Source organism: Pristiophorus japonicus, chromosome 22 (genome assembly GCF_044704955.1).
Source record: "Pristiophorus japonicus isolate sPriJap1 chromosome 22, sPriJap1.hap1, whole genome shotgun sequence".
Lineage (NCBI taxonomy): Eukaryota > Metazoa > Chordata > Chondrichthyes > Pristiophoridae > Pristiophorus > Pristiophorus japonicus.
The window spans coordinates 3,365,164-3,383,177 of NC_091998.1; the positions used below are offsets into that span (position 1 = coordinate 3,365,164).

The following is an 18,014-nucleotide window of genomic DNA, read 5'->3' on the forward strand; positions in this document are numbered from 1 at the left end:
TCTGATCATGGACTCAGCTCCACTTCACCACCCGCTCCCCATAATCCCTTATCGTTTAAGAAACTGTCTATTTCTGTCTTAAATTTATTTAATGTCCCAGCTTCCACAGCTCTGAGGCAACGAATTCCTCAGATTTACAACCCTCAGAAGAAATTTCTCCTCATCTCAGTTCTAAATGGGCGCCCCTTGTCCTAAGATCATGCCTTCTAGTTCTAGTCTCTCCCACCAGTGGAAGCATCCTCTCTGCATCAACCTAGTCAAGCCCCCTCATAATCTTACACGTTTCTATAAGATCACCTCTCATTCTTCTGGCAATGAGTAGAGGCCCAACCTACTCAACCTTTCCTTATAAGTCAACCCACTCATCATCATCATCATCATCAGCATCATCATCATCATCACAGGCAGTCCCTCAGAATCGAGGAAGACTTGCTTCCACTCCAGAAGTGAGTCCTTTGGTGGCTGAACAGTCCAATACGAGAGCCATAGACTCTGTCACAGGTGGGACAGATAGTCGTTGAGGGAAGGGGTGGGTGGGACTGGTTTGCCGCACGCTCTTTCTGCTGTCTGCGCTTGAGGGGGGGGGCAGTGCTGTGCGGTGAGGACAGGCTGGTGGAGGACCTTTGTCTTACGGATGTTTAGCGTAAGGCCCATGCTTTCGTACGCCTCAGTAAATATGTCGACTATGTCCTGGAGTGCACCCTCTATGTGCGCAGACGCAGGCGTGGTCCACGTACTGTCGCTCGATGATAGAGGGTGGTCTTGGACCTGGCCTGGAGATGGCGCAGGTTGGATAGGTTCCCACTGGTTCTGTCGTTTAGTTCCACTCCAGCGAACCCACTCCTCCCCGAGATCAACCGAGTGAACCTTCTCTGAACTGCCTCCACAGCAAGTATATCCTTTCGTAAATATGGAAACCAAAACTGCACGCAGTACTCCAGGTGTGGCCTCACCAATATCCTGTACAGCTGTAACAAGACTTACCTGCTTTTATACTCCATCCCCTTTGCAATAAAGGCCAAGATACCATTGGCCTTCCTGATCACTTGCTGTACCTGCATACTATCCTTTTGTGTTTCATGCACAAGTATCCACAGGTCCCGCTGTACTGCAGCACTTTGCAATCTTTCTCCATTTAAATAATAACTTGCTCTTTGATTTTTTCTGCCAAAGTGCATGACCTCACATTTTCCAACATTATACTCCAGCTGCCAAATTCTTGCCCACTCACTGAGCCTGTATGTCCTCCTGCAGCCTCTATGTCCTCCTCACACATTACCCTTCCTCCCATCTTTGTATTGTCAGCAAACTTGGCTACGTTACACTCAGTCCCCTCTTCCAAGTCGTTAATATAGATTGTAAATAGTTGGGGTCCTAGCACTGATCCCTACGGCACCCCATTCGTTACTGATTGCCAATCAGAGAATGAACCATTTATCCCGACTCTCTGTTTTCTGTTTGTCAGCCAATCTTCTATCGATGCTAATATATTACCCCAACCCCATGAACTTTTATCGTATGCAGTAACCTTTTGTGTGGCACCTTGTCAAATGCCTTCCGGAAGTCCAAATATACCACATCCACTGGTTCCCCTTTATCCACCCTGTTCGTTACATCCTCAGAATTCCAGCAAATTTGTCAAACATGTCTACCCCTTCATAAATCCATGCTGACTTTGCCTGACCAAATTTTGCTTTTCCAAATGTCCTGTTATTGCTTCTTTAATAATGGACTCCAACATTTTCCCAACCACAGATGTTAGGCTAACTGGTCTATAGTTTCCTGCTTTTTGTCTGCCTCCTTTTTTTGAATAGAGGCATTACATTTGCAGTTTTCCAATCTGCTGGGATCTCCCCAGAATCCAGGGAATTTTGGTAAATTACAACCAATGCATCCACAATCCCTGCTGCTACTTCTCTTAAGACCCAAGGATGCAAGCCATCAGGTCCAGGGGATTTATCTGCCTTTAGTCCCATTATCTTACTGAGTACCACCTCCGTAGTGATTGTGATTGTGTTAAGTTCCTCCTCCGCTATAGCCCCTTGACTATCCACTGTTGGAATATTGTTAGTGTCCTCTACCGTAAAAAACTGATACAAAATACTTGTTTAGAGTTTCTGCCATCTCCATGTTCCCCATTAATAATTCCCCGGTCTCGTCCTCTAAGGGACCAACACTTATTTTAGTCACTCTTTTTCTTTTTATATACCTTTAGAAATTCTTGCTACCTGTTTTAATATTTTGTGCTAGTTTACTTTCATATCTTCCCTTTATTAATCATTTTTTTTAAATCAGTTTTTGCTGGCTTTTAAAAGTTTCCCAATCTTCTGTCCTCCCACTAGTTTTGGCCACTTTGCATGCCCTTGTTTTTAAATCGGAGACTGTCCTTTATTTCTTTAGTTAGCCACGGATGGCTATCTTTTCTCTTGCACCCTTTCCTCCCTACTGGAATATATTTTTCTTGAGTTGTGAAATATCTATTTAAATGTACACCACTGTTCATCAACCGTCCCACACTTCAATCTGTTTTCCCAGTGCATTTTAGTCCAACTTCTCTCTCCTCCTCACACCAAGAGGGCAGACAATTTGCTCGAAGACTATTTGTGGCATCAATGAAGTGTGCAAGAGCAGTCTGAGCAACACAGTACCCGGTCACCTGTTTCCCCAGAAAGTAGTTGCTCTCTTGCTCCCCACAGCTCCCTGATGCAACTGCTGAGATCATCAGAAACTGCTCACCGGGGTCCTGAACACACATCCACCTCTCTTGCTCCCCACAGCTGCCTCATCCTATCCACAGTGACCAGCAAGATGAGGCGCGTGACTTGCACTCAGTATGCACAAGGAATATGGACTTCTGATGCACAATGGGAGGTCAGGATTTAGTCTCCAAACAGAGAAATAACAGTGACTTTTACATTCAATTCAAAAGAAAAATCAGTTTTAAAATAACATTTTATTGTAGTAATTCATAGTAAGTGATCCAGCTCAAAAATCACTGCCCTTGAAGCCAGTTAACTATAAATGGGAGATGTGAGAAAACATTCCTTGTTACAGGAAGGATGCACGTTTCCTAGATAGCCCCACTATGACAGAATCATTGTGCACAGGAGGAGGTAGGTCGGTTAAATCTCTGAATGACAATTGTGAAATTCCGGTGTGGCAACAGCAATCGTACAAATTAAAAACATTACCTGGAAATAGGTGTACTTGTAAATGGAACCCCCGGTCTGGTAAGTAACCAGTCCTAAAGTAGCCACATCGACGTACTGATTGGGAAATAGGAAGAGATCCACACAGCATCCTTGTGCCACACACTCCTTGCCCAGGTTATTGTAAAAGCTAGTCTGAGGTTGGAACAGAACCTGCAATAACAAATGTATATGTTTAATAGAAAGCGAGGGGGGAAAGAGAGGCGGGGGGGAGGGGGAGAGAGAGAGGGAGAGAGGGACAGGGGTGAGAGGGAGAGAGGGACAGGGGTGAGAGGGAGAGAGTGGGCGTGAGGGGGAAGCACGCGCGATAAGCCTCTGTGACCACATATGAACACACTAGCAGTGCTTTATTCGCAGTGGATTTCCTTACTCCAAAGAGACTTTCCATTGTTAGTGTGTTAAAGCTGCACCAGTCAGCCCTTATTTGACTTAAACATTGAAATTGGTTCGGGGAGAGAATTCTCTAACCACAGTCATTTTTTTTTAAAAAAAGGACAATTCCGAGAGGAAATGCTTCCGGCAAATTGTTTTTCCCTTCTAATCCCCCGTTCCACTGCATCCTTTATCCATATTCTCTCCCATTCTTCAAAGAGTCTCCATTTCCGCTTCCCCTCACCCATTGTTCCTCGAAACCTTTCCTCTCGACACTGAGCCGCATCCCTCGCTGGCTTTGTGCAGCGGCTCAGCGCGGACACAGTATCAGGTTTAGCAGACTGAAACTGCTTCTGTGCAGGAAACCACCGCTGTAACTGTTACGAGACTCTCGTGGTTACAGTCCAGGATGAGCAATCTGTGAGTTTCAATCCCACCATGGCCAAATGGGAAATTCAGTTCCTTAAATCTGGTGATCTGTGGGCTTGCATCAGGTAAAATAACCATGGAAGCTGTCAGATTGTTGTTAAAAACCCAACAGGCTGACCAACGCCCTTCAGGGAAAGCAACCAGCCACTGCTGCCTGGCCGACATGCAGCTCCAGATCCACATTGCATGGTGGACTCTCAATGTACTCAGAGCAGCTCGGGGTGGGCTGTAAATGTGGCATTGTCGGTTCAATCCACATTCAGAGAATGAATATATATAGTTTTTTTTTTAAAAATTACTCAGAAAATGCTTCACTTTTCAACTAGCTCACAAATAATAAATTGCAAATGACAGAAAAGGCATCTTGACCATCCTACCTTCTCTTTGTCTGTGTTAATAAGCTTCTTGTCGTCTCTATTCTTCAGCTTTCCGGGTGCTTCAGCGAGAGGCAGGGATGAATGAAATATAAACAGTTTGCCTGCACACTCTGCTGCCTGCAAGTACAAAATACTGATCAGCAAAGCAAGCCAATGGTCAGGGGGTCTACTGACACCGCTGTGACAGCCAATGTTGGAGGCAGGGCAGAACTTACGGCAAACATAAGAGTCTCCACGAACTACAGCAAACAGAACTCATGACCGAAACTGCAACAATGTCTCGCCGATAAAGGCAGGATAATTTCTCCAGCAGAATGCATGAGTGGAGGATAGTTACACAATGCAATGATGTGCGTAAAGTCAATCCTAGTACTGACAGCAGGGATTGACGGGGGAATTATCCAATCATCTTCACTTTGACTGGGAATCGTGATGTCACTGTACACAGCTGCAATCCCCCTGATCTGGATATTCAGCGGTCATTGTTAAAACAAAATGCTAACTCTAAGCAGCTTTGCATATAAAAGGAAGTCTTACCTTAAGAGCCTCCAGACCAGCCTGAATGACGGGTCCAAAGACTGTCTCTGTCTCTCTGGTATCAGCGAATATCTCAGGAATCTGTTCTAACAAACTGGGGGGGGGGAAAAGACTGAATGAATTATTTTGTCGTCATTATTAAATCCTTCGTTGAACAGCAAGATTGTAATTCAGTTCCGTGAACTGCAATGAGTACATTACGCCAACATTTACCAAACATCACATTCAGATCAAACTGCAAATAAGGAGAATTAAAATGTTGTACAGTACTTTCAAGAGCCTACCTTTCACAATACACAAGATCCCCGTCAGTAAGGAAGGATATGGTTACGGTCCAAAACTAGCAACCCAGAGGACAAGAGTTCAAATCCCACCATGTTAAGTCAGAAAACTGAATTCAATAAATCTGGCAATATATGGGAATGCACCAGAAGAAAATGTCAGGAAACCAGCCCGATTTGAGTTCTGACGACCTGTCCAAGTCCCATCATCAGAGTACCAACAGAATGTTCTTTCACAAGCAGTGGCACCAATATTTTAGTAACTAGTTTCAGATTTTGTAACATTAAATGACAATTCAGGTTTCCAACTATTATCCGCACACCAGAAGGAATGGGTTTGGGAGTTCGAAGGGCTGTGACACAATGGAGTCATTACTGAACAATTATTAAATCTCGGAGTACAAACATGACACTCCAGAATACCACGCTGTAACCATCAGTTTGAAAGTTGGGGCTGGGATGTGATGCTGTAAGATCACTGGATGGGTGCTTACCTGTTTATGACAGTCCGTGACTCATTTACATTGACCAGGAATCCGTCAAGCAAGGGGACAAACATGTCGGCGATATCAGAAACCACCATCATCTGTGGCTGAGCCAACGAGCTCTTCACGTTGTAAAAATGCAGAACTTTGTTGTAAGTTACAAATCCAACCCTTAGCGCCGATTCTTCTGCGTTGCCCTCCCTGGAGGAGGAAAAGCAACAAGTTGAAAACTAGAGAGATTCCTTTGCAGCACCACAATGCTTGAAGTAATATTCGGTCCTAAGTGAAGTGCCGTTAATAGGGTGCGTCATGCTGCAACAATGCTACATAGACTGTAAGCAAATGAGCAACGATCAGGGCCACAGAACATGGCAGCAGTGGCAGCAGTTTTCCGCTTAGAAACTTCTCACCGGGTGTGAAGGAACGACATACATTTCTTTGGTCGTCGTGGTTATGGATATTGTAGCACAGCTAATCCGCAAAAGTAAAGAAGTGGCTGCAATTCCCTTGGGATTAAAGCGGGTACAACTTTGGCGAAGGGACAGAAAGCAGAGAGTTGTGATGAACGGTTGTTTTTCCAGAGTGGAGGGCAGTGTGCATTGGTATCCCCCAGGGGTCAGCATTAGGACCGCAGCTCTTTTTGATACATATTAATGAGGGCATAATTTCAAAGCTTACAAATAGCACAAGATTTGGAAATGCAGTATACAATGAGGAGGATAGAAACAGACTTCAGGAGGACATATGGTAGATGAGATTGAATGCAGGGAAATGTGAAGTAATGCATTTTGAAAGGAAGAATGAGGAGAGGCACAATTTTAAAGGGGGTGCAAGAACAGAGAGAGCTGAGGGTTTACGTACACAGACCTTTGAAGGTGGCAGGACAAGTTGAGAAGGCTGTTAAAAAGCACACTGCTTCCTTGGCTTTATAAACAGAGGCAGAGAGTACAGAAACAAGGATGGTTATGCTAAACTCTAAACCCAGCTGGATTACTGTGTGCTATTCTGGGCACCACATTTTAGGAACAATGTCAAGACCTTTGGAGAGGGTGCAGAGGAGATTTACTACAATGGTACTTGGGATGAGGGACTTCAGCTACGAGGAGAGACTGGAGAAGCTTAGAACAGAGGTGGTTAAGAATACATTTAAAGTATAATGATTTTAAGTACTGGAGTAGATGGCGACTTCTTTCAATTAGATTACTGCTGATACACGAGAACAACACGGTTGAGAAACCATTGACAATGGACTTTGGTTATTACCATTTATGCAGCAACAGCAAATATTCTCTCACCTTGGAAGGTAATCCAGCAGAGTTTTAAGCTCCTCACACAGTAGATGAACGAGCCCACTCTTCAGTGCATTGTAGGACACATCAATCATAAAGATGAAAGCAGGTGGATTAGGAACTTTATTGTTCTGTAAAAGAAAGCCTATATGAAATTTCAGCGGAAGGATCTCAAGTCCATTGTCTGCAAAGCATCCTGCACCAACCTTGGCCACAGCTGTGCCCACCCTTCTATATGGCTCAGAGACGTGGACTATATACAGCAGACATCTCAAAGCACTGAAGAAGTACCACCAGCGCTGCTTCCGCAGGATCCTGCAAATCCATTGGGAGGACAGGCGCACCAACGTTAGTGTTCTCCTCCAGGCCAACATCCCCAGCATCAAAGCACTGACCACGCTCGACCAGCTCCGCTGGGTGGGCCACATCGTCCGCATGCCCGACCCGAGATTCCCCAAGCAAGCACTCTACTCAGAGCTTCGCATGGCAAGCGAGCCCCAGGTGGGCAGAGGAACCGTTTCAAGGACACCCTTAAAGCCTCATTGATAAAGTGCAACATCCCCACCAACACCTGGGAGTCCCTGGCCCAAGACCGCCCTAAGTGGAGGAAGAGCATCCGGGAGGGCACTGAGCACCTCGAGTCTCATCGCCGAGAGCATGCAGAAACCAACCGCATTCAGCGGAAGGAGCGTGCGGCAAACCAGGCTCCCCACCCACCCTTTCCTTCAACTACTGTCTGTCCCACCTGTGACAGGGACTGTAATTACTTTATTGGACTCCTCAGCCACCTGAGAACTCACTTTTAGAGTGGAAGCAGGTCTTCCTCAATTCCGAGGGACTGCCTATGCTGATGATGATGATTCAGCAATACTCACTGTCCAGGCACATACCGAACGGCCACTGAGGTGAGGTAAGAGAGAGCTTCTGGCCCTTCGGGACCTGCCCCAAGCATCAGTCACAGCCATCAGCAGGATAAATGAGAGAAACCTGGCAACGGGAAACCCACTTGAAGCGAGCAGAGCAGATGGCTCAATTGCAGAGTGCTGCTGATGCTATTGTCAGATTAATTTGTACAAAAGGGATGTTGTTGGTTTATCTTGATTTTTATCTTGACAAAGTTGGAGGAAATCCCTAAACAGCGTAGCATCACCCTGCCCCCAACCGCGCCCCCCCACCCCACCACCAAAAAAAAAGCTTGGCAGAATTTGGTACACACAAGCGAAAAACACTGCTAAATATTGATAGAGCACCAAGCTGCACTGAATTGAAAATATCCTTTCACCCAATTGTAAGAATGGACTTTGTAATTTAACTTGTACATTCATGCTCTTAGTGTACAGCAATTCCTCATTGATAAATATTCCTTTGATATTGCTTAAAGCCAGCCATGGACAGACGTCAATGCAAACACAGCAGGCAACAAGGTGCTGCCCAGGAGTCAACAAGGTAAAAATAATTCCCGAGTATCTGCACTCCTGTATCTGACAGCAAGTAAAGCACTAATGGGAAACTTTACTAAACATCGAGAGTAAACCATATATCAGCAACAAATCGGATTTATTGCTTTGTTGTCTGACGACATTAAATTGCACAAAAAAGTGGCAGTGAATTTACAAACAGAAATATAATTACCTAGGTAAGTTAACTTAAATGATGAATCATTCAAAGCCACAAAATGAAAGATATATCATGCAATAATCACAGGATAAAATCTGAATCAGGAAACCTGGAAAAGATTTGCAGAATATATCGTGTCTCTGCAAATTATAACGGGGAGGATTTAAAATGTATAATTTACTACCATGGTACGGGATTGCAGATCAAGGAGTATAATTACTGCAATAAAGTACCTTGCAGTAGTCTACAGTAGCTAAAAATTCATAGGAACCGAGTGAGAGTTCTGGTCGGTCATAGTAGTCCATTCGCTTGCCAGTATGATCCAAATGTTGGAAATAGTGAGGCAGTACTGGGGAAAGAGAAATATGTGTTACAATACAGTCAGACCAGGTACCAGAATAGGCAGTTAGGAAGGATGGGAAAGGCATTTGGACAAGTCAGTTACACAAACTTTAAAAACTCGATCCATACACCACTCACTAATCTGCTATTTTTAAACTGAAGTTATGTATTTCAACAATATCTATTTCCAGAAAAAGCATCTTAAAAAATATCAAAAACCAGAGAGGTATATCTGATGACACGCCAAATGTCTTGCAGAACAGGTAGCCTTGGTGTTATAAAGTTGGAGTACTCGGAGACCAGAGACTGTTCGAACAGAAATTTACACTTGGGTGCCTGGCCGATTGCTAGTTTCAGCTCCCTCTTCTGCAGAGAGTGTGGGGAAGGCAGAAGAAAAGCAGAGCATGTCAACTCTCAAATGCAGCTCCTGACATGTTCAGCACAGTTACATTCAACCCTGCGCTGCGTGGAGATTGGTGAACTTGACTCGGCTGTCCTCCGATAGTATTTTAAGTGAAAGTTGAACAGGAAGTGGAAATTATTCAAATAGCTCAACAGTTTCCTCCTAACAGGACAAAGGGGATTACCTTCAGTGACACAGCTGCAGAATGCACACTGGAACCTCCTCCCACCTTCAATAAACTGCATATAGGGGCACATGTAGGCCTTGCACCTATTGCACCTTATTGGACCAGTCTCACCATGATCTACAATGTAAGGGGGCGCCTGCAATTAGAAGACAATGCAAAGGTTAATACAGTTACACAAGTTATCAACACAATACTCAAATTTACAGAAATAATGGAGGTTAGATATTTCCATTCTAACAATAGTTCAGATTGGTTTGCAAATAAGCCTACACACCCCATCATTTAAAGAGTGTCCATTTATCTAGCACCTGTCACATCCACAGGACGCCCCAAAGCTTTGCATCATCAATGAAGTATTTTTGAACTGTACTCACGATTGTTAGAGGCAAACAAGGCAGCCAATTTGCACACAGCAAGTGTCCCACAAACAGCAATGAGGTAATGACCAGATAATCTGTTATGGTGGCGTTCATTGAGGGATAAATGTTGGCCAGGAGAACTCCCCATCTCTTTAAATAGTACTGTGGGATCTTTAACATCATCCCAAGAGGGCAGACGGGGCTTCAGTATAACATCTCATCCTCTGATAATGCAGTCTTCCCTCTGTACGGCACTGAAGTGTCAGCCAAAATGATTTGCTCAATCCACTGGAGTGACCAACGCACCTGCAATTTCCTCACCTATTTCTTACTGCAGGTATTCGTGGAAACTCTTAGATGCTGGAGAGTTGACTATTTTGTCCTGTTATTTTCTCCATTATCTTTTTTTAAAAACTTCGATCAAATCCACTAAGTTCCTCCCCTTGACCTATTTCAGGTCCCCTTGTACCACTGGAATTTTATCCTCCTCCACTCTGAAGAGGGATACAGAGTACTCAATTAACATTTCCATCCTGCCTGCATCTCACTTTCATGGACCCACATTCCCCTTTCACAAACTTTCTCTCAATATATTTATAAAAACTTTTGCTGTTAGCTGGGATAGCAACAGGTTTTTTTATTCATAGTCCTTATCTGCAGCTATATAAATACGTTGTTATTACTTTCTATAAGGTGCCACATAAGAGGTTACTGCACAAGATAAAAATTCACGGGGTTGGGGGTAATATATTAGCATGGATTGAGGATTGGCTAACTAATAGAAAAGAGAGTCGGGACAAATGGTTCATTTTCTGGTTGGCAAACAGTGACTAGGAGTGCCACAGGGATCGGTGTTGGTACCTCAACTATTTACAATCTATATTAATGACTTGGAGGAAGGGACCGAGTATAATGTAGCCAAGTTTGCTGATGATACAAAGATGGGTGGGAAAGCAAATTGTGAGGAGGAAGACGCAAGAAATCTGCAAAGGGATATAGACAGGCTAGTGAGTGGGCAAACATTTGGCAGATGGAGTATAATGTGGGAAAATGTGAGGTTATCCAATTTGGCAGAAAAAAATAGAAAAGCAAATTATAATTTAAATGGAGAAAAATTGCAAAGTGCTTCAGTACAGAGGGATCTGGGGGTCCTTGTACATGAAACACAAAAAGTTAGTATGTAGGTACAGCAAGTAATCAGGAAAGCAAATGAAATGTTAACCTTCATTGCAAGGGGGGATAGAGTATAAAAGCAGAGAAGTCCTGCTACAACTGTACAGAGTATGGTTAAGGCCACACCTCGAGTACGGTGTACAGTTTTGGTCTCCTTATTTAAAGAAGGATATACGTGTATTGGAGGCTGTTCAGAAAAAGTTTACTAGGTTGATTTCAGAAATGAGGGGGTTGACTTATGAAAATAGGTTGAGCCTATACACATTGGCGTTCAGAAGAATGAGAGGTGATTTTATTGAAACATATAAGATAATGAGGGGATAATGCTCGACAAGGTGGATGCAGAGAGGATATTTCCACTCATAGGGGAAACAAAAACTAGGGGACATAGTCTCAGAATAAGGGGCTGCCCATTTAAAACTGAGATGATGAGGAATTTCTTCTCTGAGGGTTGTAAATCTATGGAATTCGCTGCCTCAGAGAACTGTGGAGGTTGGGTCAGTGAATATATTTAAGGCGGAGATAGACAGATATTTGAGCGATAAGGGAGTGAAGGGTTATGGGGAGCAGGCAGGGAAGTGGAGCTGAGTCTATGATCAGATCAGCCATGATCTTACTGAATGGCAGAAAAGACTCAAGGGGTCAAATGGCCTACTCCTGCTCCTATTTCTTATGTTATGTTCTTATTAGGAGACAGTCACCAGTTATCCTCCTGTAATGGGGCCATGAAAGGGAGCAACGTGCGGTGGCCCGGTCCGGGAATCGCCGCGGTCCCGGCCTGCAAGACCATCAGCAGGCCGGAGAAATTCGAGGGAGTAACACGCGGTGACATGCCACTACAAGGAGCAGCGCATGTTGCTGCAGGAGTGTGACGGCTGTGAATAGGGCGACTGGATTGGACGTCACCAAGATCCAGGTCACTGATTGGAGCATGGGCAGCCACAGCAGGAGTAGCGATGTCTGGGCGAAGGAGCGGCGAGAGTTCGTAGAGGGATGTGATTGGGCCCCAGAAGAGGTGAGGACCCGGGGCAGCACGGGCCAGCCCACACTGCGATGTGTGTGCGCACTAGGTCCGTGCAGCAGAGCTGGTCTCCAGTCGTCTTGGTTACCCCTTGCCACTGGACCAAGACCTAGCTCTGTCAAGCCCGTGTGGTGACTGGTGTGCAACGGCCACCACACATTAAAAAAATCCACGTACAGGCATCTTCCACCCTTCAGGATGTAGTTCAGGACCTGGAATATTAAGTCTTTCATTGAAACACCTGTTTGGCGTGGAAGCAAGTAGCCTTTCAGTGGCCAATTCACATCCAAACAGCGGAGGGGCGCAGCTATCTTGTTTAGCTGCATTGATTCAGCGATATTTCTCGAGCGTAATCCATATTGGAAGCTTCACAAAATAGTTGACATTAGTGGACAATGCACGACTGGGTTTTATAGCAGCGATTAATTACTTTCACGCCAAACTATTTCACATTTTTTATCTTGGAAATATACACGCACAGTAATTCTCGAACTATTCCAACCCAAGAGTTTTTCCTAAATCCAAAAAGGGAAAAATGCAATGCATGCTGCTGGTATTAACTGCATCTCACAAGTGCATGATCCAGGAATTTGAAATGTCTAAACCGAATGTGCTGATCTAACCTCCAGAGCCTGGTGTCATTTACAGCATTCGGATTCAGCTCAACAGCTGCACCAGGCAAAATGGAAGCGTCGCCACAAAGAAGTCCAATAAAAAATTAAACTCGCTATTAACTGAAAAAGATTGCACATTCTATTCAGCTTCATTTGTTGCTGGGGTTCTGTCTCATTCTGTCAGCAAAGCAACCATCGCCCACGTGGACTTTACAGCAAACACTGGCAAGCTAGGTGTTTATTGAAGTAAAGCATTGCTCTCCAGCTCACAACATTTAGATTTACGGAAACAGGTTTCTGTGAAGTAAAACGAGGGCTAATTTTCCCCACGCGCAAAACCTATGAACAGGATGATAAATTTAGAGAGCTTCTGCAGACAAAAGCTCCCTGTGACCACACTAGGGGTGCAATTCTTCACGTTGTTAGCTACACAGACCTACCCACTTACAGTCGGATTTAATTTCAGAGGCATATTGTGGAATAATGACAAACGCAACAAATTCAGTATCATGTCTCACTCCAGCTGACTTGGAGAGGTGGAATTAGCTGTTCAGAAATGTAATAGAGTACGAGGATAGCATATCACCTCACTTAAATAAAATCCAACATTATCTGCTTTAATAGGGGGGGGGGTGGAGGGAAGAGAGAGAGAGAGAGAGAGAGAGAGAAACAGAGACAGACAAAGAGCAAGAGAATGTGGGAAGAAAGAAAAGAGAAGCCGACGGAGAGAAACACAGAAGGAAGGAAACAGATAGAGAGAGAAAAATGGGAAAATGATGAGAGGAAAAAGATAAGAGATAAAAATGTTTTGTTTTTGAATATTGTTATTTCTCACTGAATGCCTGCATTTCCTGGGGCAAGGACAGTGGCATCACTGATGTGGAGACGTCCAGTCAAGCAGCTTCAGTCCTTATATTGGGACAGTCACTGCAAACAAGCCTGGAAACCCACAAATCCAGGACTGGAAATATTTAAATTGTGAAGTGACCAATAAAATTGACTTACGGACCCCACTTTAAGTTTGCAAGCTATTTCCCCTTCCTTTTCTTGTTAATTTTTTCCCTTCCCTTCCTAAAGGCATCAACTCTGTTGGGGGAACTACTTCGCAAGTGCCAGTCACTCCCCAGGAAGTCAGCCAAGCAGCCGCTATTCACCTGTGCGGAGTGACAGAGTGCTTGGTGCCTCGGCACAGGTGAAGGCGGCTATTTGGCCCACCTGAGCTCACGCAGCCACAGAGAGCCTACAGCCCCACCGTGACGATGTTCAGTGGTTTCTTAAATCATTCCAGGATTCTTGCCCTCTCTGGGCCTTTCCGCATGTGCGCACTCCCAGCAGAGCTTTCAGGTTTGCAATTGGAGCTGCAAACCATAGGCAATTTCCCCCTCCCTCATTTAATAGAAAAGCAACGAAGCTAACTCTAGCATCTAAACCGCCTTCGTAACTCAATACAAAGCCATGGACCGAACCGGATAATCTTCCGAGTCCGAAAGGCTCATCTAATCACCGATTAAACTGGCCATCTATCAGGGTATTTAGGCTGACGGTTAAACTTTTGGTTGAAAGCACTTAAGCCAGGTGAATAATTATCTCCGAGAATATTTCAGTGCAGTATAGAATCTTTTACCTGATATACCTGTGTTGTGTGAGAGGGGGGGGGGGGGGGGAAGCCAATAGAGACCAAGACTTGAAATAGTGTATCCAATAAAAGGGAATATAGTTTGAACATTTGAAGCAAAGATTTCAGTGCGTTTACCTCATCAGCTGGTAATGTAGCAAGCGGTTTAACAACTGCAGTAAGGGGAACTTGGCATTGTTTTGCCATATCTGAAGTGCAAGGAATATTGTAAGCTGCACATCGAATGAAACGAGGACTTGAATTCCCTGCAAGGCAAGCACAAACAAGTTGTAATATTCCAATACTCCTGCGTCTATAAAAGCATTGCACAGCAGAATATGAAGGAGCTGTTTTGTTACAAAAGCTGCGCTTGATTTGGATTAGCAATTCAAATAAAAACAGAACGTCAATTTTACACAAATTCGTCTCCATTTACCTCACTCAATGAGAATGAGAACTTGCACCATATACTGCAGACAATCCTCAAAGCGTTAAATTTGGACAGATCACTGAGTTATAGACATAGACATAGAAAATAGGTGCAGGAGTATTCACTGGAGTTCAGAAGAATGAGAGGGGACCTCATAGAAACGTTTAAAATTCTGACGGGTTCAGACAGGTTGGATGCAGGAAGGATGTTCCCAATGTTGGGGAAGTACAGAACCAGGGGTCACAGTCTAAGGATAAGGAGGAAGCCATTTAGGACCGAGATGAGGAGAAACTTCTTCACCCAGAGAGTGGTGAACCTGTGGAATTCTCTACCACAGAAAGTTGTTGAGGCCAATTCACTAAATATATTCAAAAAGGAGTTAGATCTAGTCCTTACTACTAGGGGGAATCAAGGGGTATGGCGAGAAAGCAGGAAATGGGGTACTGAAGTTGCATGTTCAGCCATGAACTCATTGAATGGCGTGGCAGGCTCGAAGGGCCAAATGGCCTACTCCTGCACCTATTTTTTATGTCGATGTCAAAAATCAGTGATCTGTCCAAATTTAATGCTTTGAGGATTGTTTACATCCACATATCCCTTAGCACAGTGCTGCCCAATAGAAATCGTTAACTAGACACAGGGTAGGCTATGGGAACACCATTTTAACCACATGCACTAATTTTAGGAGAAAACACCTTACACACACACACTCACGCAATACAGGTAAATATACCTCACATGTATGTTTACTTAAACATTATTCAGTAACCAAGAAAGTAAAGCTCTCACAATAACACTCGCACACTTGGCTTTTAGTCTTAGCACTTCAACAAACGCCCAAAATGGTTGAAGTGCACATGCACACACCCCATGAAAAAATCAGAAATGCAATTAGCCACATCTGCATTCCTAGTTAGCCCCATGTGGCGAGTGGCCAATATACTGAACCACAGTGCCTTCCAGAGCAATCGGGATGGAGAGGAGCACAAAAAGGGAGCAGCAAAAGATTTAAAAAATAATTTAGATCAGTTATGCAATTGGGCAAATTACATCCCAATACTCCCAAATGTGAAGCATCACACATAGGTTGGAAAAAATGGATCAAGTCTGCAATGAATGGATTTTGTTAGCACAAGACGACTTCAAAGATAATTGGAGTCGGGTGACTGTCAATGTACAATTAAAAAAAATAGAATATTGGGAGACAGAGCCAGAATAGCAGAATACAAGTTTATAAATATGGCAAAGATTTCCGAATACACTCCTCACACCACACTTGGTGTTCAGTGTAGGTCACAGAGTGCACGAAGACTGATCCAAGTGTCAAGCGGATGAATTATGAGGAAAGATTAAGCAGCTAAGGGAAGGAACTTGGAACACTGGTCAAATATTATATTGTACAGAGGAGGGAAAGCAAGATTTTTTTCCATTTTAAACTACACACAAGACAAGAGGAAATGAGTGAAAAGTATATTTACATCAGAATTAAGAAAAACATTTACTCGGTGATAGCTGTTCGCACTAATTTACCAAGCAAGATAATCAAGGAATATACACTGAGAATATTCAAAATGCAACAAGCTGCTGTGATTGGAGGGATGAACGATGAGCTAAATGGCTTTTATTTCCATCTGTGGAAGGTGCTGAAGGGAACTGTGCAAGTCCAGTACACGCTAGGGCAGTGGAGCTTACTGTTGAACAACTTCTGGAGATGCCTGGCTGTAAAAGGTGCGGGATGAAGCTTTTAATATCAACTGCTTTTTTTTTTAATCTCGAGGTGTTTCAAAAAATTTTCTTGACTCAACACACAAAATGATCATTCTTTTCCCAAAAACCAGACGAGTGAAGAGTCACGGACAGTCCGTGTACTGCAACACTGGCTGTGCTCAGAGGTCGAGAAGTAATCCAATCCAATCTTGCAACTGAAGATAATCAAATGGCTAGACAACTTCTCATTATATCCCAAATTGTCAACTCCATCCCATTTTTGAACTTCTCTCCATTGGAATCAAATGGCAGTTTATAACTTGATTCACACCCTTGAGCAGACTAAAGGTTGTATTGGCAGCTTTCTCTGAAGGCAGACACACACCAAGACTGTGTGAAGAACAGTGTGTATGACATTATGTTAATGTGAAAAGCATTGAAGTTTTTACAACTTAGAGCTATGCAGACTAGTTTGAACATATATAATGAACAGGGTTATATCAAGCCAGCCAATCCCATTTGCAAAATATGCTTTGGTTGTAAGCAGTGCTACCACGAATCAGAATACTGAAGATATGAGAGTGTTTTGTTGAACAATGTAAAGCTGAGCACTGGGACTCTACCTTGATCTTTTACCATGAAGTCAGTAGTAACGAGTGGTGGAACTTGTCCTCTTACACCAGTCGAGAACGGCTCAGATCCTCGGTTTGACTTATCATCTTCAATCACTTGGATCTGTCACAGCACACAATACAACATTTCAAACCGTCACTCAATAAAACCCAAGATGTTCATTTCAGTTTGTAGAGGGATCTAAATGCATTGCACCCTGGTATAAAAGGATGAGCAGACACATTTCTACCAGCTACGACTGAATGTACATTTAACAAAGCTCCCCAACGCTCCAGTCAGCAAGTGCACTGCCTGCCTGGTGTAGTGCAGGAAGATGCTCAGACCCTGGTCTGTGCGGAGTTAGCTGGTCTCAGCCAGAGTGCCTTGTGAGCCACAACTGACTTCAGCACTCTTGCGGGGAAGAAAAAGAAATGAGCCCAGGGTCCCAATCCTGATCACTGGTGAGCAGTGCATGGGGTGAGCATCAAGTGAGCACAAGATTAGGCTTAGGGGTGGTGCCTCTTCCACCCGCTTCACAGTGGAATGGCCTGCTTACAGTCTTCGGGCTTAGACGGAAAATGGCCATTTGGACAAGGCACCAATTGGGCTTTTGATGCCTGTGGAACTGCACAATAGCCACTGGGGGTCAGGGAGATGAATTATTGGTTAGGGAGAAATTAGCAGTGGGCGAGAGGGGAAGTGAAACTTGGTAATGGGGGAAGGGAAAGAACAAAAACTTGGCAGGAATCGTGTATGCACTGTGAATCTATTTAATAAGAGGGCACTTATATTATTACATAGCTGACCAAAAGCAACTTTACAGGCGAGAGAGTGGCTGTAGGACCTTCAATGAGACCACAGGCTCTCTCATTCAGCACTGGTGCTCAATTACAAAAACATTCCAAACACAAACACATCCAGTTATTGTCTTCTCTAAACTGAGCCACTTTTACAT

At 43.9% G+C, this 18,014-nt stretch overlaps 1 protein-coding gene across 3 annotated transcripts in view; it reads right to left on the reverse strand.

Annotated features, from left to right (window-relative positions):
- Positions 1-18,014, reverse strand: part of LOC139234816 (protein transport protein Sec24C-like) — an 85,939-nt gene that overhangs the window by 18,906 nt on the left and 49,019 nt on the right. For all 3 annotated transcript variants that reach the window (XM_070865519.1, XM_070865517.1, XM_070865518.1), the window contains 9 exons: positions 17,071-17,182; positions 14,449-14,576; positions 9,526-9,664; positions 8,830-8,945; positions 6,986-7,110; positions 5,700-5,891; positions 4,925-5,018; positions 4,388-4,504; positions 3,192-3,362 (listed from right to left, as the gene is read on the reverse strand). In XM_070865519.1, the coding sequence (XP_070721620.1) occupies positions 3,192-3,362; positions 4,388-4,504; positions 4,925-5,018; positions 5,700-5,891; positions 6,986-7,110; positions 8,830-8,945; positions 9,526-9,664; positions 14,449-14,576; positions 17,071-17,182 (1,194 nt within the window). The remainder of the gene's footprint in view (positions 1-3,191; positions 3,363-4,387; positions 4,505-4,924; positions 5,019-5,699; positions 5,892-6,985; positions 7,111-8,829; positions 8,946-9,525; positions 9,665-14,448; positions 14,577-17,070; positions 17,183-18,014) is intronic.